The sequence below is a fragment of the Manacus candei genome, unplaced genomic scaffold, assembly GCF_025592945.1.
Source record: "Manacus candei isolate 608988 ecotype Guabito, Panama unplaced genomic scaffold, ASM2559294v1 h1tg000073l, whole genome shotgun sequence".
In the NCBI taxonomy this organism is placed as follows: Eukaryota; Metazoa; Chordata; class Aves; order Passeriformes; family Pipridae; genus Manacus; species Manacus candei.
Window position 1 is genome coordinate 3,882,870 of NW_026138121.1, and position 24,924 is coordinate 3,907,793.

Sequence of the window (24,924 nt, forward strand, 5' to 3'; positions counted from 1 at the left end):
GCCTGGAGCAGCAAGGGGCTCAAAGGAGAGCCGGAAGGATGCCACGCAAGCAGAGTTACAATTACTAAAATACCGGTTTGCATTTATTCTCCCAATTACACAGTTCAGTTTACTGGTGCCAAGTCCGTGACCGAGGCAGACTCGAAGGCGGCGATACTGGCAGGGCTGGGCACACATCCCGGGAGCAGAGCACTCCTGGCAGCAGCTGAGCCCGGCTCTAATCACAGACAGGGCTAAAGCTGCCCAGGCAAGTCTGTCTAACACTGGTGTGTGCTGCCTGCACGGCAGGGGGAGCAGGCAGAGCACCTCGGGGGCCCAGCACGCCCCACACACGAGCTGTGGGCACCTCCAGCTTCTGCAGCACCTGCCCGGAGCTGGGGAGGGAGGCTGAATACCATGGCAATCCCCACGGGAAAGGCAAAACCAGGGAAATCAGTACAAAACAGGGCGACACGGGGAGCGACACAAACACCCTGCCCTCGGAGAGCAGCGGGTGCTGAAGGCACTGGCCCCTCGTGGCCCCGGAATCCCGCAGGGACGCCCCGCGGGCTCGGGTGGCAGCTCCGGTGCAGAGGGTTCAGGGCAGGTACTGGCACCTCGAGGTCCCGTTTGGCTGCCAGTGCTCCCTCCCCGGGCAGGGCAGGCAGTGCTGGTGCAGGGGCCGGGGGGCTGCTCAGAGCAGCGGGCAGGCTCTGCGCTTCTTGTTCTTGCGGACCTGCAGGCCGGCCCGGGTGGCCATCTCGAACACCTCCCGCACCCCTTCCTTCGTCTTGGCCGAGCACTCCAGGTACCCGAAGGCGTTGATCCTGTTGGCCATGTCCCTCCCCTCCTCTGGCTTCACCGGTTCCTAAAGAAGCAGGAAAAAGAGGGTTTGGAAGCATTGCCAGGGCACAGCAGCGACTGCCCTCGGGGCACCCGGCCCTTTGCACCGGGACCCAGCACGGGCAGAGACCCGGGGCTGCCCCCACCTGCTTCATCTTGGCCAGCTCCCGCCGCGTGTGCTCGTCGTTCCGCAGGTCCTTCTTGTTCCCCACCAGGATGATGGGCACGTTGGGGCAGAAGTGCTTCACCTCCGGCGTCCACTTCTCAGGGATGTTCTCTGCAACCAGCACACGTGGGACCCCGTGAGCTGAGGGGCTGCTCTTTCCCAGCCTCCTCGCAGGGACCAACCCCGGGGCTTTTTGCCACAGGAAGCAGGGAGAGCTCGCCCTCTCACAGCATCCTCCTCTCCCACCACCTCCACCCAGCCAGCAAGTTCCCAGCATTTCCCCAGAGTGCACACCAAGCCAGGGGATGAAGGGGAAGCTCTGGCATCCCCGAGAGGCAGAACAGAGGCTTCCCAGACCATGGGGGGTTCAGCAGCAGCACCCAGTCCTGTGGGAGCCTCAGGTCCCCCCTCACTCCCTGGTCCCTACCGAGGCTGTCCGGGCTGTCGATGGAAAAGCACATGAGGATAACGTCGGTGTCCGGGTACGAGAGGGGCCTCAGCCTGTCATAGTCCTCCTGTCCCGCCGTGTCCCACAGGGCCAGCTCCACCTGGGAGGGGAGAGGGACAATGGCTCAGCAGCTCTGCAGGTCAGGAGTGACAGATTTATCTTCCTCAGGTATAGCTGTGATCTTCCTCAAACTGGGGCAGTGTCCTAGTTAGAATAGCTGGGACCAGTTCATCACTGTATGGGTTTAACCCAAAACTGTGTATTCTAGAGCCTTCCATGCCATTGCCCAGAAACTGTTCTCAATGAACCATTTACACCCTCTGCCCAGAGCAGCCCTGACTCCTCAGGCTATAAACTGGGTGTTAAGGGGCCTGTGAGACAGGAGGATGCTCCTGTCCTCACACCCTTTGTGAAGCTCCCTACCCTGAGGGAAGTGCTGGGCCTGACCTGGAGAATATATAATCTTGGAGTCTTGGGACTTTTTTAACCACTCGTGGGATCCAGAGGAAGACTGCAGACCACCACTCTCAACCAGACTGCAATCACCACTCTCAACCAGACTGCAACCACCACCCTTGACCAGACTGCACCAGCACTCTCACCAACAGGTTTTCCCCTCTCCTTTTACTTTGGACTCAGGGGGCCCAAAGAACACCACCCTGTTCATGCCCCAGGGTGCTGGGTTATACATTTGGGTTTTGTGGGTTAAAACCAACTGTTTGTCTGTATAATCGTACTTATTGTATTATTTTATTAAATTGTTTTTCTGACTTATAATCTCTCTTTTGAGCTGAGTTCATTTCCCCTGCTGGTTTACCTTTAAACCAGCACAGGCAGGTTCAGGGTGACCCAGAAAGGCAGGAGCCAAGTGGCTCCCATCCACACGGACCAGCCCTGGTGGCAGCACTGGGCGGTGGCACTGCCAGAGTGGGGCTGTGGGAGCAAGGGGAATGATGAGCAAGGAATGATGATGGCTCTTACCTGCTTCCCATCTACCTCTATGTCAGCAATGTAGTTCTCGAACACGGTGGGCACGTAGACCTCGGGGAACTGGTCCTTGCTGAACACGATCAGCAGACACGTCTTCCCGCAGGCACCGTCTCCCACGATCACCAGCTTCTTCCTGATGGCTGCCATCGCTGTGGGGACAGGAGCAGGGGACTGGGGCACAGCACCACGGGTAGCCCATGCTCCCAGCCCCCCAGAGCCCTGTGCACGATGGCCAGGGAGGTACCAGACACAGACACCTGGGCACATCCCACTGGGAACAGCCACTGATGGCCCCCACCAGCTCCTGCACACACCAGCTCATGGGCACTGCAAGAACTGGCCTGACTGGAACTATTTACACCCAGCACTGCTGCTGTGGCTGGGAGAACCATCCCAGTGATGTCCCAGCCATGGCAGTGCTGGTGGCTGCCCACAGGGACCTGGAGTGAGGTGACAGACTGCTCTGCCTTACCCACCCCATGGGGAACCCACCCCCCCAGCCATCCAACCCTCCCTGGGCTTTGCTGTGCTGCCACCCAGGTAAAGGGGGTTTCAGACAACCTCGGAGTGCCACGAACACGCTGGGTTTATTTTAGATTATGAATTCCTCACCCAGGCACACTCACTGGCTCCCAAATAATCCGATCAGCAGCTGGAACGCGCCAGGCTGAGCTCCTGGAGGTCCAGGCAAGCAGGACCTGTGTGCCTGGCACCCAGCACTGGGCTGGCCCCATCCCAGCCTGTCTGACAAAGGAGCCTTTGCCACGGAACCAAGAGAGCCGACGCTGGCACCGGTGGCAGGAGAAGCTGCCAGGCATCCCTCGGCAAACACAGGCAAAACCCAGGCAAAGAGGGTGGCTTTCTGCCCCGAGGGAAAAGGATGCAGCCCTGCAAGGAAAGCTATGCCTTTGCATCCCTCGGTTTCAAAAGGGGATTACAGAGGAGCCTGGGAGTCGTCCAGGACAATGCCACAAAACGCCTGGCACAGCATCTGAATGAGGCATGAGAAAATCATCCGTGGTGGGATCACATCCCTCCCAGCCTTGGGACCAAAATCTCTTTCCCATCCCCAGCTTCCCAGACGCCTCAGTTCCAAGAGCCTGACCCACTCCTTAAGTGCCTTTGGCACATCACCAGCTCCCTTTCCCAGAAGAGATCCCGGGAATGATGCAAGCTGACAGCTCAGGGTTTAATCCCTGAAAATTCACACTGCTCTGGGGGAAATTACAGATAGCAAGAAAACTGCTCTTGAAGGCAGGGACGTGCCACATCCCCCCACCAGCCCTGTCCCTGTCCACACCCCCTGCCTGGGTAGCAGGATGGGAAGGGTCTGGGATGCCGGGAGCCTTGGGAAGGTTTCGGGGGAAAAAACCCTGTGGGAAGGCCACACACACCGATGCTGTTGCAGGGAACTGCAGGGGGATCACAGTGGGATCATCCCAGGATCACGCTGGGATCGCCCTGGGAAGGCCAGGACATCATAAGCCTGGCATTTAACCAGGGCACTGAGCTGAGCCTTAACGAAGGCCAGGCATCTGTCCCCACCCAGGTGACACACCCACACCCTGAGCCAACAGAAAAGGGAGGAAAAGGGGGAAAACCCCAAGTCTGGCCACATTGTAATTAGCAGCAAGTGAAGGATCAAGAATCGAGCCCGAGTGGCTGGGCCACATTCCAAAGGCAGGCTGCAGAGCTCTTCTCTCCCATGGCATGCCTGGCAGGTCACCCCTGGCACACAAAGCCTGGGGACCACCCCAGTCTCACAAATCAAACTGCCCAATGGTTTGGGCAAAAGAGAGACAGTTTTCACCCAAATCCAGGCCAGGCCTGCTGGTAGCCATGGATCTTTGCAGGTTCCAAGCACTTTGGCTCACAAGCCGAGGCAGGAATGGTTTGTGGCTGCTGAGTGCTGTGAGCTGTTAATAGAAATAGAAGGCTGGCACTTGTAAGGTGAGAAGAGAGAGGATCAAGGGCTGCATCCGGCAGGATCCAGCACTCCTCAGCCAGGAGCCTGGGGGTCAGGCACACATCCCAGTGGAGCAGCATGCCCACAGAAAGGGTGAGCACATTTGTGCAATGCTGAAGCTGGAGAAAAAAATAAAAGGTGCCCCAAAGGGTCCTTTTTTGGGACCACGGGTACTTTTTAGGGAGGCAGGGGCTGAGCAGGGAGGGGGAACAGCTCCTATCCCTATTCCTCATGCCCTCCTGCTCCTGCCTGTGACAGCTGGGCCAGGGACACCCACTGTCCCAGCAGGGACAGCCAGCCAGGAGCTCATCCTGAGGAGGCACAGAATTTGTGTTACAGAGGCAGATAGAAGGGCTGGAGGAGTCTGCTGGCTCCTGCCCGCCTGAGGAGGACAATATATCCCTGGGGACACAGAAATGCATCATCCTTAGAATCACAGAATCATTAAGGTTGGAAAAGACCTCCAAGGTCATCAAATCTGACCCTTGTCGCAAATCATGCCTCTCATCCTCCTTCCAAGCAGCATGTCCAGAGCGGGAGAAAAGGAGAGCTCAGGGGCAAAAAAAGTCTGTTTACTCAGACACGAAGCTCCTTCGCCCGCAGCAAAACATGATTTGCTGCTTTGCGACTCCCTATCTCCAAGAGGGATGGAGGAGGAACAGCAGTTTGGGCTGTGCCATTATCTCACCCACGGCACAGCACAGACGACACATCTGCAGCAGGAGGAGCAGCAGATGCCCAAGGAGACAAACACCCGCTCCCAGACAGGACCTGCCTGTGCCCAGTCTGCAGACACTGGACAGAAACCAAAACCAACCAGAGTGGCAGCACTCCCGCCCAAATGCTGCCCTGCCCACGCACTGCCCGGCCAGGGGGACTGCAGGGGCTCCGAACTGAGCAGAGCCACCGCACTCAGAGCTCCTTCCCACGGCCTCCCTCGGCCTCCCTGACCCGGGACGGCTCCGGCCCCGGCGGCTCCCGCGCCCGGCGTGATGCCGAGCGGTGACTCAGAGGGCAGAGGCACCGTCCCCACCCAAAATCTCAGCACAGCTCATTCCATTACTCACGAGAGCCGTCCAGAAATAGCCCATTACTAATCCCGAGCTGGCGCGCGAAGGCGAGCGGGGCAAGGAGGCTCGGAGGGCTGCGAGCCCCCGGGGGCCGGCTGGGTGCCCACATCCATGCCCTGGAGCTGGCAGCCGGCACAGCACCAGCACCAGAGGCCAGCAGCACCCTGCTCCAGGAGAGAGGAACTCCTCTGCCAGGGGATGCTCTGCTGCTCGGCAGGATGAGGCCAGTCCCTGGGATGAGGAGTCTGATGCAAAGGCTTTTGTGCTGTTCCCAGATGATGGGCAGATAGGAGTAGTAAACATGAAGACAGTTTCATGAAGACAAACAGGGCAATCCCAAGCACAGATGCAGGAGAATGGATGGAGAGCAGCCCTGAGGAGAAGGACTTGGGCGTGCTGGTGGATGAGGAGCTCAACAGGACCCAGAAATGTGCATTGACAGCCCTGAACCCCTCCTGTGCCCTGGGCTGATCCCACAGCGTGGGCAGCAGGGGAGGGGGGATTCTGCCCCTCTGCCCAGCTTGGGTGAGACCCCACCTGCAGAGCTGCCTCCAGCTCTGGGAACAACATCTGGAGGATGTGGAGCTGCTGGAGCGAGTCCAGAGATACCCCAAGGGCTGGAGCCCCTCTGCTCTGGAGCCAGGCTGGGGCAGCTGGGGGTGCTCACCTGGAGAAGAGAAGGCTCCAGGGAGACCTGAGAGCCCCTTCCAGTGCCTAAAGGGGCTCCAAGGGAGCAGAAGAGGGACTTGGGACAAAGGATGGAGGGACAGGACAAGGGGGAATGGCTTCCCACTGTCAGAGGGCAGGCTTAGATGGGATATTGGGAAAAAATTCCTCCCTGTGAGGGTGGGGAGGCCCTGGCACAGGTTGCCCAGAGAAGCTGTGGCTGCCCCATCCCTGGAAGTGTCCAAGGCCAGGTTGGATGGGGCTTGGAGCAACCTGGATAGAGGAAGGTGTCCCTGCCCACAGCAGGGGGCAGGATGGGATGAGCTTTAAGGTCTGTTCCAACACAAACTCTTGTGTGATTCCATGAGAATTTGAGGACAGTTTTACTACAACTGCCATCAGCCCAAATGATTAAAAGCACACAGTCACCCTCAACGAGCCATGGAAATTCAGATTTTAAACTCTGCCAAGTGCCAACCACCCCGAGTTACAGCCAAGGCTGCCCAGCCACGCTGGCAACCCAACCCAGCCCAGCAGCACCCACAGCCCTAGGGTGTGAGCAGCACCCTCAGGGCCCCACTGGAGATGCCTCCTGCTCATCCATGGAGACAACAAAAGGGAGCAGCAACCGTGGGCTGGCATCTCCCAGTGCCAAACCCCGCAGGGCCCCTGTGCCCATCCCTGTACCCGCTGCTCTGGGCAGGCTGGGGCCACGCTGGGGTGGCTGTGGGTTTAGTCTGTGCCATTGCTGCCAGCACCAGCCTAATCCTCAGCAGGCAAAGAGCTGCAACATGACCCCAAATTGCTCTGTTCTACTTTCCAAGCAGCTAATTCTAAAGCCATCACCATAAAATCAGCCAGGCTCCAGGGCAGCCCTTGTGTTACTGGCCTCTCCCAGCTTCGTGCCTCAAAATGTGAAGTTCCTGCTGAGCAGGAAATGGGGAATTCCTCTGGCAGCAGGATGTGTCCATCACCCAGTGTCTGCTAAAGGATCTCAGGAATCGCAGGGAAAGATGTTAATGCTTTGAAGGACCTCAACCAGGGACAGAAATCTTTCAACAAACCTCCTGAGCCTGGCTTGAGTTCCCAGAGGTAACAGAAGGGTTTTGTTCTAATGCAGGAATTCCCAAGCACTGCTGATGGCCCCACCCCGGCCAGACCTGTCCCACTGGGAATCACAGCCCTGGCTGGAGGCACATCCCGAGGCCTGGGCAGGGCTGGGGGGACAGAGCTGTGCTGGGAGCAGCCCCTTCACAGTCCCCCTGCAAGGGACACTCCCTTTGCAGGGACACCCCCAGTGCTGCCAACATCACCAGGGCCGGCTCCCCACAGCCCCCAGACCTGGCAAATCCCCCTCTCCAAACAAACCCTCCTCACCCAGGAGAGTGGAGCCAGGAGGAGGGTAAAGCCTTTGGGCAGTGCCCATGCACCCACCAGCTTTGCCCCCAGATCACTTTTTGGCCAGAGATAAGAGAACAGACCTGGGGCTCATGTTCCTGCCTTGCAGAGCTGCCACCAAGCATCTCCTCACTCTTTTGCCCCAGCAGCTCTGGCTGCTCCCCTTGGATGGGAGGTTCAGGGAACACCCAGCCCGTGGCACAAAGCCCCACCACCCCAGTGCCACACCACAATACAACTGCAGAAGGAAAACCACCTCTTTGGCCAGCCCGAGATATTCCTGGTGTTGCTGTGCCTTCAGCTCTGATAAACTTTTCATCAGTTTAAAAAACAAAAGCATCCAAGTGCTGGGCTGGAGTGATTTGACTCTTGTTTAGGGCCGAGCTGGGTGAATGCAGCACAGACCAGGCTCAAGGCTGGGTTATGAGACGAGGCTCACAACTGGATTTCAAAACCACACACCTTCGGTTCAGGCTGTGCAGCTGTGAACAGACAGGACCCTCAGCAGCTCCCAGCACCCAGAGGGAACACAGGAAAGGTTTCCTCCCCAGCACAGCCAAGGACAGGCTGTCTCCACCTCTCAACATGTCCGTGTGTGTGCACAGAGCTGCTGTGAGTGCCAGGGGAGGGCACCTCGGGACAGGACCCTGAGAGGTGCCAGCAGGCAAACAAGAGTCACTTTGGCCAGCTCCAGGCCTCCATGGACACTGCCACAGCCCTGGGAATGGGGCACTGGTGGGAAACCCCCTCCAGAATCCCCCTGGGAGCAGCTCCTGCTCCACCAACAGCTCACAGCTCTGACCAGCACAGTGACAGCCACAGCTGTCTCCAAGATAAAGAAGGGGACTGGAGGTGTTTGGGGACAGGATGACAGCAGCACACAGGCCACTGGCACACATGCTCTGCAGGGCTGTTTCACAACAGAAACGGCTTTAGCTGGCTGGACTCACTGGTGCAATGAGAAAGTAAGTAAACTTCCAAATTAAAACCCGACAGGAATGGCCACCGAGGGGAATTTCATTTGCTGAGACACCTAAACCATGGCCAAGGTAGCACAGGGCAAGTGTCCTGGCAGTGTCACAGCTACCAGAGGGTCTCTTACACAGAATCATGGAGTCATTAAGGTTAAAAAGCAGAAAAAAAGTCCCCAAAAGGGCTGGAAGCAAAGAGCAATGCCAAAGGGAAACACAACGGGCAGGGCAGAGCTCAGGCTCCCGGGCAGATCACAGCTCGAGGCGACCCAAGTGGTGCTGATTTTGGCACAGCAGCATCTGCAATTTCACACCCCCCCAGCCCCCAGTTTGTGCAGCACAGACCAGCCCCCAGGCAGCCAAGAGCCATCACTGACACCCAGAGCACACCCACACCCACCAGCACCCGCTGCTCCGAGCCTCCCATCCCGCCTGCCACCCCGCCTGCCTCCGCTGCCAGAACTGCCCGGCGCCGAGGAAAATGTCTGTATTTACCACTGGGAGAGCTGCCTGAAACCTTCCTCAGACCTCTGGACTTCCCCTATCCAAACGACGAGTGATCATCAAAACAGGAGCTCAACTCAGTGCCCGAGTTTAGACCTTACCCATTTTTTTGGGGGGAGCTATTCTGTGGGCATGATCAGGCAAGCTGGGCTTTACCACACACTCCAGTGGCCAAGGGCGACTGTCCGGGCCCAGATTTGGAACAGAGCGCCCAGGCTGGCTCGTTCTCATGGCTAAACCTCACAAAAAAACCATCCACAAGCAAAACAGAGGAAGGGACTCGGAACAGAAGAATTCGAAAGCCTGAACAAAGCTCGAACCGCGAAGCGCTTGAGCTTTGTGGGGAGAAGCTGCCTGCCCCTTACCTCCTTTTCCAAAGGACATCATGCCATGTTCCTATTTTACCTCCCACGGAAGCGACAGCCTTCCCAGCCTCCCGGCAGCACAAGTGTCTTGTGGAAAGCTCCAAATAACACGCCACAATCTCAGAGGGTGCCTGTGCAACGCCTGACTGCCCCAGCGCCGATCAATATTTGCTAATACATTCCTTACTTTTCATGTCAATACGCCTCTCCAGTGCAAACGGCAAGTTGGGAGGTGAGCCTGGTTAAACGCTCCCGACAACCTGTTGGAAGACAGTGACTTGGCTTATTTTCCGCTTAAATGTTTCCCTGGAGAAGCCGTAGCTGTCAGGAGCACGGATTCAAGTTAAAGCCCGTTAAAACCTCGCTCGGGCTCTACCTGGGAGCTGAGGAGGAGGAGCCGGGCACAAACTGGAACTGTTTGGACACCAAAAGCACTTGGCGGAATAGAAACAAAATGCAACTGGTGTCCGTGACACGCAGGCAGCCAAACCGCTACCTCCCGGCTCCGGTTTCCTGACCGGAACACTTTCCCAGGGATGTGAGCCCGGGCGGGGGCTCAGCCGGGCCCCTGCTCCCAGCCCACCCCACGCAGATGCAGCCCGGGGGATCACTCTGCCGTTCTCACGGGGGTGTTGAGAGGCTGAGGCTGGATTTAGGGGGGGTTGGTGGCCGCTGGGAGACTTGGCTGCCAGACTTTTCAGCGCTGGAAAGGGCCGCGCAGTCATGCTTTTGGAATGCTCCCCTGCTCCTAAGACATTACACAATTATTTCCCCTCCCCGCAAGCCCCCCTAATATAAATGTTTAAGAATGAGCTCAGCAGCGAGCAAAGGGAACTTTTTTTCCTTTTTCTGAAGAAAACACGGAGCGGCAGCTCCGTGAGCAAGGCCGTGCATGGGGACACTGCTGGAGCGGGGGCTGTGGGGAGGGATGTGGGATGTGGCAGCAGCCCCGGGGCTCTCACCCTGGGTCAGTCACTGCCTGGGGGACCAACCGCAAGTTGGGACCCACAGCCCAAGGCCACCCTCCAGGGACAACACGCAGAGCCCAAGTACAGCTGACCCACCCCTGCCCACACCCAGGGCCCCCCCGCCCCATCCCGGGCACACCCACCCCGCCCTGTCCCGCTGCACCCCACCCAGCCCGGCTGGGGCACCCACCCTGTGCCCCGCTCCCCCAGCAGTGCCCCGGCACCCAGCATTGACCCCACACCCCACCAGTAACTCCACACCTCAGTTCCCCCAGACCGCAGTAACCCCAGACCCCACACCAATACCAGCAACCTCACATCTCAATTCCCCCAAAACCCCACCAGCAACTCCAAACCCCAGCTGCCCCAGACTCCGCCAGTAACTCAGACCACATCACTCCCAGTAATTCCAGACCCCAGTTCCCCTAGACCGCAGCTCTGCCCCCACTTCTTACCAGTACCCCCGCACCCCACCAGCATCCCCACTCCTCAGCTGCTGCCCCGCACCCCCATCAGAGCCCTCGCCGCTCCGCTCCCCCGGACCCCGCACCTCTCTCCGCCGCTGCCCCGTCCCGCTCCCGGTGTCGGTCCCAGCTCCCGCTCCCGTCCCGGCTCCTCCGAGCAGCGCCGGGCACCGCCCCGTCCGGGGCCACCCGCGAGGGCGGAGCGGGAGCGCTGGGCTGTGCCGAGCCGGGCTGGGCTGTGCCGAGCCCCTTCCCAGCGCTGCCCCCCGCCCGCCTCCGGGACACCCGGGACCCGCCGCTGTTTCCCCGCGGAGCCCCCGGGGGGGTTTCTCCCTGTTCAGGTGGGGAGGGCACGACCCCAACTGCCCGGAGGAGCAGAGCTGCTGCCCTCAAACCCCCCCTGTGCCAGGCACCACCAACAGCAAAGACCACTCGTGCTTTGCCTCTCAGCCGGGGGTCCCCCACCATCGGAGCCCAAGCCCCAAACCATCTGCCATCGGAGCATCGCTCAAGGGGATGCCTTTCCCCCCATAAGCATTGTCTTCTTTCCCCCCTAACCAGGGGTCTCCTGCTATTGGAGCAGCCCTCGAGGGGATGCCTTACCCCCATATTATTTTCTTTGCCCCCCTAAGCTGGAGTCCCCCATCACTGGAGACCAATTCCCAAACCAGCTCCCAGCAGAGCACTGCTCAAGGGGACCCCTTCCCCCTGTGAGTGTTACTTGCTTTGCCCCCTAACCAGGGGTCCCCCACCACGGGAGCAGCACCAGTTGAAGAGACACCTTCCCCCCTCTCTATGCCTTATTTATGGCAGCCCCCCAGAGGCAGTGCCAGCCAGTTTGCTCTGCCAGGGAAGGCTGATCCCAGCAGGCACCAGCAGCCAAACCCCATCACACCCCTCCCACATCCATCCCCAGGTGCTGCCCAGGAACCCCCTCACTCCTTGAGGGACATCCCCCTTCCCACCGTGACAGACACAGAGGTGGCTGAGGGTCGAGCCCTGTCCTCAGGGTCTCTGTCCCCTGCACTGGGGCACTGGCAGAGGGGGCTGTGACATGTCAGGCCCCGCACTGAGGTGACCCCAGTGCTGCTGGCCAGAGCTCTGGCTCCCCATGCCCACCACAGGTTGTCAGGAAGGAGCTGCTCCCCCCCCCAACATCCCAGCTGCAGGGCAGAGTCTCTGTCCCTGAGCCAGGGAGAGGCAGCCCCAGGGGCCTGGCCCAGACCCAGGCTCATAAACTGCTGCTATTTTAAGGACTTGAAGACAATTTTTCTTAATTTATCAAGCCCCAGGCCAGGAGCTGGTTCCAAAGGAAATGTTTCCTTAGTAAAAAAGGGAACCACAGAGGAAGCTTTAAATGCAGCCTCTGCCTCCTTGCCTTATCCAGCAGCTCTCAGGCAGTGACCTGGAAAAGCAGAGCCAGTTCTCAGCCACCAGCACAAAAAGCATCGTGCCAGGGGAACAGGGCTGTGCAAACAAGAGTGGAGGGAGCATCAGGAGCACCAGGGGTACTGTATGGCTGTCAGAGGGATGTGAAACAGCAGGGATACTTCCAGCAGGCAGCCCACCCCTGAGGCAGAGGTAGCTGCTGCTGGAGTGCCTGAACTCCCAGAGAGGGACAGTCACATTCCTGGGAGCCTCGACCTACCAGGTTGTGCCTCCATCCACAGCCCACCCTGCTCCCTCCCCCACAGACAGGAAAACCATCAGCCAGCCTTTCCATCCCTCCATTCCCTGTGTAATGTTCCCATTCCCACCAGACTGGTCACTGCCCCTGCCTCCCAGCCAGAGCTAGGGAGCAGAGAAGCCCCAGGCAGCACCACACAGAGACTGGCGAGTGACAGACACTCCATGGGCTCTGACCAGTGCCAAGGGCAGAGGGACAGCAGCTCACATGGCCCTGCCTGGGCCTATTTGCCTGCCTACATAAATTAATCAGAGCTAATTGGCTTTTAGGTAAGTCTTCTTTGCAGGAGCTCTGCAGAGAAAGACTTTGGAGCGGGGACTGCAAGTGGCAAAACCTTTATTTAAACACACAGTGCTATGCAAGGACAGGCTCCCGGCCCCAGCACCACTCCCTGCTCCCTTCAGCATGGATGCCAACAGGTTCAAATCTCACTGGATCACTTCCACTTCCCATTAAGTGCACCCAGTTTATTTACATCTCACTGGTTACAGGAAACAAACATTCACCGGAGGTGACACCTTACCAGAGCTGTCCGTGCCCAGTGACAGGACACAAACTCCCGGTGCCACAGAGCCTTTGCCAAACAAGGAGCCATGGCCCAGCTCTTCCCACCTCCATGCTGCCAGGATGGGACAATCCCTCACAGTTTGGGAGGATGCAACGCTCCACAGAGGGGCGGGAAATGGATGCCCCAGGGGGAGATCTTCGTGATGCAAAGATCCTGCCCAGAGATCAACTGCTCCCGCTCCTCCCTACGACAGTTTTGAGATTATTAAGAAAGGGAGGGAGCTGTCTGCCCCCACCCTGGTCACACCAAGCTGCTTTTATTGTGGGTTCCCAGCCCCAGGCTAAGCAGATCCACAGCACGCAGTTAAGCTGTTAAGCTCGCCTGAATAGGGCTGCTCTGTGTGCAGCTGCTAATTCAGAACCACTCAAAAATATAGACATACATTCATAGACTCCCCACACCAAGAAAGGATTTAGATGCTTTCCAGCTCAGCTCTCCAGTCAATACACAACTGGCTCTAGAAGCACAGCAGTGATCCAAGGCATGGGAGGGTGGGGGCAGAACCTGTGGCACAGCCGGTGCCAGTGCAATGGCTCATCCCTCCCTGGGGCTCTGGGTGCATGGCAGGGCTTGGTCACTGCTCCATCCTCCCAAACCAGAGACTGAGACGAGGTATGTGACTGGAACAAAGGTGTGAGGGGCTGGAAATTGGGAGCACAAAGCTGGGATGGCCATTGTGGGGCTCACTCACCACCACACCACCCCCAGCTGGATTTGTGCTGGGCTGAGCATCACCCAGCTGCCAGTGGGGCTCCATCCTCATCCATATCCCATCCAAGCCCCAGTGCCCAGCCCCAACAGCAGCTTCAGCGTCCCAAGGTCACAGGGCAGGGGACAGGAGGTGACTGCAGCAGGTACAAGTGCTCCACCAGCCCCACAGCCATCACACAGGGCTGGAACCAGCACAGCCAGGGCTAGGGGCAAAGAACACGCTGAGGACTCGGGGAGCCTTCAGACTTTTCACAGCATTGAGAAAGTAGCAGCACAAAAACATCCCTCAACCCCAGTCTTCACTCTCCGTCTCCACCTGGGGCTGGGATGCAAGCAGGTGGAGGGGATGCTCTGGACAGGGGCACAGACTGAGGCTCCAGGTTTCTTACTCTTCTCGTGGTCGGCTCAAGAAACAAGTGCTTGAGGGAGAGGTGGCCCTGAGGCAGCGCCAGTGTCCTGTTCACCTCCACCCAGGCGAGGCGAGCCCCGGGCTCTCTGGGCATCACGTGTAGTTGCCCGGGCCACCCAGAGGGATCACGAAGACGGAGATGTCATCGCCGGAGCCCAGCTTGTCGTTGGCCAGCCGCCAGCCCCGCTCCTTCAGCACCCCCCGGGACCGCACCACCAGCTCCTGGGCCACCATGGTGTACCTGGGGGCACAGCAGAGCACGGCTCAGCAGCCACCCCAGAGCCCCCGATGCAGCGTCCTGGCAAGGAAGGAGAAGCTGGAGCAGCTCAAGGTGCAGGGAAGGGTCCCTTGGAGAGATCCGAGCTCAGACAGGCACATCCAGGGGAGCACTGCGTGTGTGGAGCCCAGAAGGATGCGTGGCCATGACACTGCTCCAAAGAGCCAGGCCAAGGGGAGGTGTTGGAATGCTCATCCCCCTGCCCACTCGCAGCTCACCTGCAGGGGTCATTGGGCTCGTAGCTCGTCAGCACCTCCATCACCACACCAGCCACCTCCCTGTCGTTGGTGACATCCCAGAGCCCGTCGGTGCCCAGGACCAGAACGTCGTCGGGGCAGTGCTCGTACTGTGTGAGGTCGTAAACCCTGACCTGGCAAGCAGTGGGGCAAGATGGGAGGGCGAGAGGCAGAGAGGTAGAGGAGGTTCCCACTGCACCTTTATAACCATGCATCTGTCAGGCTGCTGTAGGAACCCCTGGGTGCTGGAAGCCAGGCTTACCTCCGGGAAGCAGGACAGGAAAGGCTTGATGTGGATGTTGGAGCTGAACACCTTGAGGTCGTGGTCTCCCAGGCCCCGTGTGACTCCGATTGTGGCCATCATCCGGGCCTGGAGGACGTTGGAATCAAAAGAGAACTTTAAGTCATTTCATCTCCACCTCCATTCCCAGCTGAGAACTGGTGGCATTGGAGCGATGGCAGCACTACCAAAACCAAGCCTGAAACCCCCAAATCACTGAGGGCAGGTGGGAAGCAACACCCACCCCCAACTCCTGCCACAGCACTTCACCTTTTTGCCTTCCCCGTAGATAAGTGGAAACTTCAGGTCATCCTCTTCTATCTTTTTGTAAGCCCTGGTTAAAACAAGCCAAAGACAAGGTGTCAGCAGGTGAAGGCTTCCAGCACCCCCCCTGCTTGCTCAGGGCCTGGGTACCCAGCATGCCAGAGCCTCCTGCCCTGTGGAATGGGATGCTGGAGCTGGGCAGCCACCTCAGCAGGACCCCACTGCCACCAGTGGGTTGGGGGTTACCAGCCATTCATGTTCTGGTCCCTGTACAGCATCTTCTTCCCCAGCTCCTTGGGCTGGATCCTGCGGGGGAACTCCAGGTGGGTGAACTCCTTCCCCAGCAGCTCAGGCCTCAGCAGTGCCTGTGGGGAGAAGGGGCAGCTCAGCCTCGGGGCTGGGAGAGTGGGATCTGCGGATCCAGCTCCGCCCAGACGTGGGACCCACCAGCCCACCGGGACCCCAGCTTTGACATTCCACGGTGGAATCCTCTGCTCTGAAGCAACTTTAACAGGTGCTGATAAAGCAGCTTCAAACCACCCACCTGTGCTCACCCAAAGGGAGTGGAGCAGTCCCTGGGGCTGGGGGCAGCCATGCCAGCACCCAGCAAGAAGGTGAAGCTTTTGCGTGGAGAGTTTTGGCAAATAAGGATCTCCAGAAGGAACCAAAACCTAGCAAATTCCAGAAGAAGCTGGAATTTGCCCAGGAGGAGTCACAGCTGCAAACCCCCCAGGATGCCAGGCTCAGCACAGGGCATGGCACTCGCCAAGGAAAAGAGGGATGGGTCTTTTCCAAACCAGTGTCCCGGCTGCAGCCATGAAAAGGGACAAAGAGCAGCACAGAGCCCTTTCCATGGCAGCCCCAAGCCCTCCTGGAGCACAGCGTGCAGGGGACCAGGAACAGGGAGAGCTGGAAAATGCAGATGGGGAAAGAAAGAGCCAAAAGAGAGGAGGAGATCCTTTGGGAAGACGGCGTGGAGGTGGTTTGGTGCAGAGGCGTGGAGACCCCCATCCCACTCTAGAGGAGCCCTGACCACAGCCTGGGCATCATGTGGCAGAGCACCATGTGCCTGTCCCCAGCCCGTGCCCTGCCCCTCACAGCCAGCTGGAGAGGATCCCACTCACAGCAGTTTCCTCCTCTTGGTCATTCAAAAATAGATTCAAGAAAAAACGCCTCAGTGTTTTTCCAAGTACGTTGCAAGCCAGGAAATCACATCCAGCAAGACCTTCTCCAACACAAACGCCTCCTCCCCTGTGCTGCCCTCAGAGAGGTCTTTATAACCTTAAAAAGTCTCCCTGGGTGGCACTGGAGGGTTTGTCCAGGACAGGGACAGGGAGCAAGCCAGAAACCTGCTGGCACACGTCAGCTCCGACTCCTCAGGGAGCAGCCAGGGAAGAAAGTAGGACTCTGCAGGAGAACTGTGACTCCTGTGACCGTGGGAGGGAGCACAGCGGGTGGAGGGAGCAGAGCCACACTCCTCCTGGTCACAGCAGCTGGGGCAGGGGATGCTCCCTGTCCCCTGGCAGGAGCAGGGCAAGATGGACCAAACTGGCTCCGTGTGACCATCCCCATCCGGCCCCATGCCAAAAGCTCTGGATCTCCAGCTCCTGGCTAGGCCAGGCTTGCAGTCACAGCCCCTCACACTGACCCTGCAGCAAACCAGGGCTCTGCCAGCCACGAGATGCCCCCATGCCAGCTCCCTGCATCCCAGAGCCTCTCCTCATCCCAGTGAGCAGGCTGGGATGGATAAATGCCATCAGCAGGTCCCAGCCATGGGGCTCCTTCAGCTCCAGGGCCCCACCATGGCAGCAGCCCAGCAGGCAGAGTGGGGGGGCTGGGAAGGGGCCAGGAGGTGGTTCAGCAGGAATGAGGTTAGAAGAAAGGTCTTTCTTACTAAAAACTGCAGCCTCTGCCTCTCTGTCTCTGGAGTAAACTCCCTGGACATTGGAATGATTTCCCCGTTACGGATGATAATGGCCCTGCAATGAAACATGGAAGGATGAGATTAGAGAGGAGAAGAGGAGACATGGTGGGGAGCTGAGCCCAGCCCTCAAGGGCTGATTCCTGAGAGCAGTGCAACCCCTTGCCCTGCTCTGCCTGCCCTCTTCCCAGCCTAAGCTGGGAGCTGCTTCCTGGCTCCAGTGTCCCCCTGGGCAGGGCATGGCATCCCTCCCACCTGCACAGGACAGGGAAGAAGGGAAAATGGGAGAGAAGCATGGGGAAGAGGGGAATGAAGCAGAGCAAACCAAAGGACAGGATGTGGTCAGAGAAGGAGCAGCACAAAGGTGGGGCACCCTCCTTTCGTGGTGCTGCCCCTCCAGCACACGGGAGGGGCAGAAATCGCCTGTAGCAGGACATGGGTGCACATGTCTGGCCCACACCAGCACTGTCACTCACTGCTGGGGCTGCTCTGATGGTTTGATGTGTTAAAATAACATAAAAGTCTGATTATGAGATGTTTCTGGATATCATGGGGGGCTCGAGGATCTGTCCCACCTGCTGTCCCAGCTCTGGCAGTGTCTGATGCCCAAGGAGAGAACACAGACCCTCGCCCAGAAGCACAGTTACAGCCTCAGGACCCCATGCATGCTGCCATCCTGCACAGCTGGTGCCTCTGCTGCTGCCATGGAGGGGGCCTGCACCCAAAAGCAGAGGCATGAAGGATCTCCTTGTCCTCTGTCCCAGAGCTGGAAGCACATCCAGCCTCAGAAAACCGACCAGAGCTTGTATTTGGTGGCCTGACACTGCTGAGGACAAGGTAACCTGCAGTAAATACCCAGAGAAGCTGTGGATTCCCCCTCCCTGGGAGTGTTCGAGGCCAGGTTGGACAGGGCTTAGAGCAACCTGGTCCAGTGGAGTGGAGCAAAATGAACTTTTAAGGTCCCTTCCAACCCAACCCATTCTGTGATCCTGTGATTAATACAGGGCAATTCAAAACAGCTTCACCCTCACCATAAGGTGGACCTGCCTTCCTGCCACTGCCTGGGGATATGAGCACACCCAGGTGCAGTTACCCAGTAACCCACCCCAGGAAATGCACGTGGCAGTCAAAATTCTTGAGCTCCCAGCTCCCACTTCACTTGTCTGCACACAGATTTGCGTGTCCTTCTCCCAAAACAGGTCACGGGTGTGACATGTGCCCTAAAACGACTTCTTGCAGATTTTTGAAAGCTTTGCTGAGGGCAATTTTCACTCCCCAGCTTGCAGCCCGGGTCAGCACCAGCAGCAGGGGCTGTGGTGTGATCCAGAGCCATCTGGGAAAGCAGACAGGATGCTGCAGGGAAGGAAGGGAGCAAGTCCCAGATTTTGGGAGGCGATTCCGCAGCCCCACCTGTGCACCAGGTAAACACAGAGATCACATCAGGGCACATTGTCCCCAAGGCATGCAGCAGGCAGGGGGTGGCTCTGCCCAGCCCTGCCACCTCTGCCCTCCCCAAGGCAGGGATGGAGGTGGGTGCTCCTCACCAGCCAGGCCTCCAGCACCGCCCTGCTCTACCAGAGTGCTCCCCAATCACCAGGAGAAAGGTGAGGGCTGCCCTGGGGGGGCTGTACCTGCTGTCACCAGCGTTGGCCACGTAGAACTTGCCCATGAGGTAGATGGCAGCCAGGGCACAGCAGCCCCCAGCGAGGTGCTGGGCCCCCCGCTCCCGCTCGATCTGGTCGTCCTGTGGAGACAGAGAGTGGCTGCAGGCAGGGTGGGTGGGGGGCCCCAAATAATACCAGCTGCTCCAGCAGCATCTCAGCTCCAGGTGGGGAGCAGTGGTCAGCCAGGGTACGTTTCTCCACACAGCCCAGGGGTGGATGTAGGGCTTGGGGGGGTCAGGGGTCCCATGGGGCAGCTGGTAATGTGGCTTCACTGGGGCAGTGGAGGGGGCAAGAAAGAGCAAGACAAGAGGGGAACAGGTGGGACTGCTGGAACAAAGTACAACAAAAGCCTTGGCACCCACACAGGCCTGGGCCACAAAGCCTCTGCGTTCTGAACCCCCAAAATACAGGGCGTCACAGTGCCCTCTCCAAGACCATCCCTGTGGCCCCCTCCTCGCTCCAGAGCTGCCTTTTGCCAGAGGGGACAAGCTGATGCAGACACAGACAGCAAAGGGACGCTGTGAGGGGATGCCCTGGGTGACCCCCCAGGCAGAGGTTCCTCACCATGTGCTTGAAGGCGTTCTCGATGGCGCCGATCACCAGGCTCTCGTGGGACACGGCTTTCTCCAGGTGAAACCGTGGCACGGCGTCGTTGGGGACCTCCCCCTCGTCCTCTGCGACTGACACCCGGGTTGGATCCCCAGGGCCATGTGGGAGGCAGATGGGAGGAGGGGAGGGGTCCTGCAGGATGTCCACGAGGTCCCGGAGCTGCTCACAGATGTGCACGTGGAGCTTCTCGGATGCCATGACAGCAGCACCACTGCCCGCATGGCCGTCAAACAGGGCCCAGTAGTGGAAATAAAAACCCTTCCTGCCCTGCAGGGAGAAGAGGGAAGGTTAAACAAGCCTGGGAGGAAGCAGATGGGACGGGGAATTCAGAGCAGCTGGGGCCACCAGCTGACAGTGACACGGGGCCCTGCCTCCGTCTCGCAGGTCCCAGCGCAGGCAGGAGTGACGTGGGCAGCTGACCAAGGGTGTCTGGACACGGCTGGTCCCTGGCTGGAGCCCAGCCCTGCATCAGACACCTCGTTCTGCCAGCAGCACTCCTCCAGCAGCCGGCTCCTCCGGAGGGGAGGCACCGCGGGGCCACCACTGCAGCCACCTCTGCAGCCCCCCGGGGCACGTGGGCCAGTGGTTTCCCTGGGCCAGCCAGCCCTGGGGCTGGAGGATGGTAGGAGCTGGCAGGGAGCAGGGGCAGCCAGTCTGGGAACCAAGGGAACCCCCAGGGCACACACATCCCCACATACTCCATCCCCTGCTCTGCTGCCGGGCACCCTCCCTGTCGTGTCCCTGCCTGGCCACACCTCCGCGGCTCTCACCCCGTCCAGCTCCCCGCAGCCTTCCCGGGACGTCAGCCGGCCCCTCGGGCTGGGCCTCCTCTCCACAAACACCACCTCGCAGCACGCCTGGTCCTCATTGTGCTGGCTCTTCCCTGCATTTATCACCCTGCCGGGAGGAAACAAGGTGTAAATGCTCTTTCTTTTCACATCATGTTCCAGCAAAGGTCACCCCGTAGCATCTCATCCCCCCCAGCCCTCCACTCGTGTCCCTGTTTCCCCGGGGATGCTTCCACAGATGTTCCTGTCCTGTCCCAGCTGTCCCAGACCAGTTGTGTGGGTTGATCTGGGGCCAGCAGCAGTACTGGGTCCCACCCACAGTGGGGTCCAGGGTGGGGCAGTTCTCTGGGCACCCACGGAGAGAGGTGACCAAAAACAAGCTGTGTTTGCTGCCACAAGCAGAGCAGTTGCCCAAAAACCAGCCTCACACACACCCCCCCAGCCAGGACTCATGGACAGGATCACAGCCTCACCCACGTCCCATCTCTTCTAGGGAGGGAGCAGGGACCTCTGGGAAGGAGGGGAGAAGGTGACGATGACGAAACCAGCAGGACTTTTGCAAAGAGATTCACACTGACTTTTCCCAGCCTGTGCTGACACAGCAGATTTCAGGTCTAGATTGCAGAACCTGCTCACGGGAGGAAGCTGTAAATATGCACGACAGGGTGACTGTGCTTAGGGCACAGACTTTTCAAGTAGTTTGCAGAAAGAAGTCTTGGGAGACCGAAAAGGGTAGTTTTTTGCTCTGGGTACTCCTACCCCAGTATCTCCTGGGGCAAATTAACATCTCAAAAAGCTCTCCAGGGTATCGGGAAGGTCATCTTAAGGAAGGGGTGCAGGACTGGGCTGACAGCACTAAGCTGCAAAAGCCCTCAAACCCTGACCTTCCCCACTTGCTTTCTGTTAGGGGTGAAACTCGCAGCGAGTGAAAGGAGAAGAGAATCAGACCCTTGAAGGGGAAGTCGCAATCAGTCCCGCTCCCAAGGGAAAGGCCCCAGCTCCCTGCTCCCCCTCGAGTGCTGCCAGAGCCGCCGCAGCTCCTTCGCCCTCGGTGTCAGTTCCCCATCGGTGACACCGCGCGTTGTGCGAAAAGTGCAGAAAACAGAAAAGGACAAGGAGAGTCCTGACTCCCCCGGGGGATGGGCGAGAGCACAGCGCCCCGCCGATGCTCTCCCACCGCGGGCATCCACAGCGCTGCTGGAAAAGGGACACACGCAGCTCACCGCGCGTCGCGACCCACTTTTGTCCCCAGGGTGCCCGCTCCGGTGCCGAGCGGTGCCACCTCGCCCTCTTCGGGCTGCAAACCGCCTCCGGTGCCGCTCCCACTCCCAGTCCCGCTCCCAGTCCCGCTCCCGCTCCCAGTCCCGGTCCTTACTCGGCGTATCCCGTCCTCCAGGGCAGGCGGCGGCGGCCGTCGCGGGGGCTCTGCACGGCCCTCCCGGTGTGATCGTCGGCGCGGCGCAGCTCCTCGGGCGTCAGCTGCAGGAAGGCCGGCCGGCAGAACGCGGCCGCGGGCGGCGATGCCCCGGCCCCGGCCCCGGCCCCGCCGCCCCGGGGCTCGCCGGGGGGCTGCGCGCCCGCCCCCGCGCCCAGCCCCGCCGCCAGCTGCGCCACGGCGGCGCGCACCCGCAGCAGCATCCCGAGCCGAGCGGGGCCAAACCGAGCCGAGCGGGGCCGAGCCGAGCCCAGCCCGCCGCCCCGCCCCGCCTCCCGCCCCGCCGCGGTGCGGTGCGGTGTGTGTGCGGGGGGGGATCAGGCGCGGCAGATCAGCGCCGCAGCGCGTACGCGCATCGCCCGCCGTTATCCCGCAGTCGGGAGGGGGGAGAGCCCTCCCGGGGAATGGAATGACCCCCTCCGCCGTTATCCCACAGCTGGGAGGAGGGAGAGCCCTCTTGGGAAATGGAATGACCCCCTCCGCCGTTATCCCACAGCCAGGAGGAGGGAGAGCCCTCCCGGGGAATGGAATGACGCCCCCCCCCCCCCCCCCCCCGCGCCGTTATCCCGCAGCCGGGAAGAGGGCGAGCGGGACACACCTCCCCCCCACCCGCTACCCCTCAGCAGGCGGAGAACGAGCCCTCCCTGGCAATGACCCCCCCGCCGTTTTCCCGCAGCCGGGAGGAGGTCGAGCCCTTCCTGGGAATGACTCCCACGCCGTTATTCCGCAGCCGGGCGGAGGGCGAGCTCCCCCCGGGGAGGGACGGGGCATCCCGCTGGAAGCACCGGGGACGCGAGCCATCGCTGCGCAGCAAAGGCTCCGGGAAAGTCTTTTTTTTCCCGGCTGGAGGTGCGGCTGCGGGGGGACAGGCTCGCCCTGCCCACGCGTGGCTGGCTCCCCTCCCTGCGCTTTGTCGGCAGGTGGGCTTCCCGCCTGGATCGTCCCAGGGCTCCCGCAGAGCCACCTACTCCGGTGCAACATCCCCGTCCAGCGCCGGGCGCTTTGTCCCCCCCCTGCGCTCATCAGCCCACGCGCGGCCATGCCGGGCTATTAATAACCAGCAGCCTGCGGAGGAGCGGGGAGGTACCGTGAGAGGGCTCAGAGCTGAACCTCTCCCTCCCTCCCTTTCACCCAGGATGCTGCGCTCCAGCGTGAGCAGGATGCGGATTTAGCTGACCCAGAACAACACATCCTCCCTGGCTGGGAGGGGAAGAGCCGGCAGCGTAAACACCATCGCTCTCACAGCCTGACCTCAGCACCTCCCTGCCTTCTGGGCTCCTGTGAGAACAAAAAAAAAAAACTGGTGAAAAAACTCAGTACTTGCCTGCTCTAAAGTAAAATTGAGGCTGTTTCTTACACTTTGTGTGCCCCAGTGCTCTGAGCATCACAGAGAAACCACTTATTTCTGTCCACACAGGGCTCTTGCACTGTAAGTTCTGAGCAGAAGCAGCTCTGTTGAGCCCTCTAGGCTTTAGCCATCTTCAGCCAGAGCTCTTCAGACTGTACCAGACTATTAGGATCACACTGCAGAAGTTGTTCAGTACTCCCTGTATTCCCATCTTCTAATCCCAAACTTTAAGGTCTTCAGTACCCTTTTAAGATCTTTCTGAACCCTTCAGGACCTGATCTAGTGGGTGGTGTTGGAACTAGGTGACCTTTAAAGTCCCTTCCAACACAACCTCTCCAGTCTGTAGGGCCAGCAGCCCTCTGCTGCCTCTCCAGCAGCCCTGGGTCCTTTCCTCAGCTCCTTCCCCCTCATCCCCATCCTGCTGCTGGTTACACAGGGAAGCTCCCAGATACTCTGAGTGCACTAATTCTTGTGTTATTAAGGCTGAAAATCATGGGATTCTCCAGGGAATGTGTCTCCCCTCTGTGGGACCACCAATCTGCTCTGTCCTGCTGAGTCACCAGGATGCTTTCCTTGGAAAGAAGGAAATGGCAGTTTCCAGAATGAATTCTCTGACCCTGTTTGATATTTGTTGTTTCCGTTACACTGAGCACGAACTGAGAGAATGGTCTGACATGTAAACACTCTGCAGGAAGCCTCCCTGAAACAATGCAGTGCTAACAACTGTTTTCCAAGAAAGAGGGCTCCGTTTCCTCCTATTCATCTTACCTGCCAGCTCCATGTGAAGGTTCCTCCTTGTCTGTGAGGCTGGTGTTCCTCTTCACAAGGCTGCCTGGCACAAGGCCTGGGGATGCAGATGATGTAGACTGAGTGTGGGGAGACCAGTGCCAGTAAATGACCACTTTGGATGCCAGCAGCTCTTCCCATCCCTCTGGGAGTCCTGCCTGGGATGCTCGTGCTTCCCATGCCAGCCCATCTCACCCAAAGTGTCCCTCCCTGAACAGGGGGGTTCAGGCACTCACTGTACGTGGGCACAGCTCCAGGTGATCCTTCAGCAGCACTATTTCAGCAGCAACACTCCTCAAGTGTTACAAAGAGCTGCAAAGCCAGGCAGACTTTCTCCTGCAGCCCCCAGAGCTGGTGGGATTCCTCAGGCTCATCTAAATCCGAGGATTCTCTGTAGCTCAGCATCATTTGAGCGTTTCTGATGGACCTGGACATGGGTATTTCCTCCTCCTCTGCAGCCAATGTCTCCCTTCCCCACAGCTCCAGGGGGAGCAGGAATTCCCATATTCTCCCTTCCCTCCTTAACAGCTGAGGGTTTGCCTATGCAGAAGGGAGGAGATGTAAGGTTATGACATCACCTCTGTTTCTGGACCAAGCCTCGTGAAAACGGATAATGAAAATAACTCCTTTTAATTTCTGCGGGGGAACCGGAGGAACAATTTTCCAAAGCCCCTTTTAAATGAAAAGCTTTATTTCAAAGAAGCAGGGATTTTAATTACTTTCAGAAAGCCATTTTCTTTGAGAAGAGCAGCCCTTTTGCTGGTTCCACCTGTGTCTGGGCAGGGCAAGAGGAGCTGAGCTGAGCAGGGCAGCAGCCACGTGTCCGTGGGGAGCACTGGCACCAGTGCCAATAATCCCCTGCCAGCCTGCTGCCATGGTAAACAGTGATTTAAAAACTACTAACACAGGAATTAGGCTTAAGTTATACTGTTTTGCTTAATTTCTCATGCAACTGCTTAGCATTGGAAAAGCCTTTCTAACTTCCATCCTTCATCCATGTTGCTGAGCCCAAAAGGAGGTAGGATGGAGCCAGGGATATTTCTTTGTGGAAGAATGACATGTTGGTGGCATTTAAGGCAGAACAGAAGTAAATTGAACATCTAGATCATAAAAGTACCAGAGGATGTTTTAAAACGGGCTCTT

At 58.9% G+C, this 24,924-nt stretch overlaps 2 protein-coding genes across 5 annotated transcripts; both read right to left on the reverse strand.

Annotated features, from left to right (window-relative positions):
* Positions 1 to 55: 55 nt before the first annotated feature.
* Positions 56 to 10,991, reverse strand: RHOC (ras homolog family member C). Of its 3 annotated transcripts, none has more exons than XM_051808676.1 (6): positions 10,885 to 10,991; positions 9,554 to 9,626; positions 2,418 to 2,575; positions 1,416 to 1,536; positions 969 to 1,099; positions 56 to 847 (listed from the first exon to the last, which is right to left on the reverse strand). In XM_051808676.1, exons 2-6 carry the CDS (start codon positions 9,558 to 9,560, stop codon positions 674 to 676), a joined length of 591 nt encoding a protein of 196 aa, XP_051664636.1. In that variant the 5' UTR covers positions 9,561 to 9,626; positions 10,885 to 10,991; the 3' UTR covers positions 56 to 673. The 3 variants fall into 3 exon arrangements, with proteins under 3 accessions (XP_051664636.1, XP_051664635.1, XP_051664637.1); XM_051808675.1 differs by having other exon boundaries at positions 9,367 to 9,626; XM_051808677.1 differs by lacking the exon at positions 9,554 to 9,626 and having other exon boundaries at positions 10,885 to 10,930.
* Positions 10,992 to 12,854: 1,863 nt separating this feature from the next.
* Positions 12,855 to 21,850, reverse strand: PPM1J (protein phosphatase, Mg2+/Mn2+ dependent 1J). Of its 2 annotated transcripts, none has more exons than XM_051808605.1 (10): positions 21,588 to 21,850; positions 20,195 to 20,321; positions 19,380 to 19,691; positions 18,783 to 18,895; positions 17,125 to 17,209; positions 15,477 to 15,595; positions 15,237 to 15,300; positions 14,949 to 15,056; positions 14,669 to 14,820; positions 12,855 to 14,414 (listed from the first exon to the last, which is right to left on the reverse strand). In XM_051808605.1, exons 1-10 carry the CDS (start codon positions 21,848 to 21,850, stop codon positions 14,267 to 14,269), a joined length of 1,491 nt encoding a protein of 496 aa, XP_051664565.1. In that variant the 3' UTR covers positions 12,855 to 14,266. The 2 variants fall into 2 exon arrangements, with proteins under 2 accessions (XP_051664565.1, XP_051664566.1); XM_051808606.1 differs by lacking the exon at positions 21,588 to 21,850 and adding an exon at positions 20,686 to 20,751.
* Positions 21,851 to 24,924: the final 3,074 nt, after the last annotated feature.

Excerpts from the sequence above, each read along its gene's own strand:
- RHOC (XM_051808675.1), bottom strand. The coding sequence starts at position 9,388 with ATGATGTCCTTTGGAAAAGGAG. Across the intron at positions 1,537-2,417 it reads TAGAGGTAGATGGGAAGCAG|GTGGAGCTGGCCCTGTGGGA; the intron begins GTAAGAGCCATC and ends CTCCCCTCCCAG. Across the intron at positions 1,100-1,415 it reads CGACAGCCCGGACAGCCTCG|AGAACATCCCTGAGAAGTGG; the intron begins GTAGGGACCAGG and ends TGCTGGTTGCAG.
- PPM1J (XM_051808605.1), bottom strand. The coding sequence starts at position 21,850 with ATGCTGCTGCGGGTGCGCGCCGCCGTGGCGCAGCTGGCGGCGGGGCTG. Across the intron at positions 20,322-21,587 it reads TGGAGGACGGGATACGCCGA|GGTGATAAATGCAGGGAAGA; the intron begins GTAAGGACCGGG and ends TCCTCCCGGCAG. Across the intron at positions 14,415-14,668 it reads GAGCCCAATGACCCCTGCAG|GTACACCATGGTGGCCCAGG; the intron begins GTGAGCTGCGAG and ends CTGTGCCCCCAG.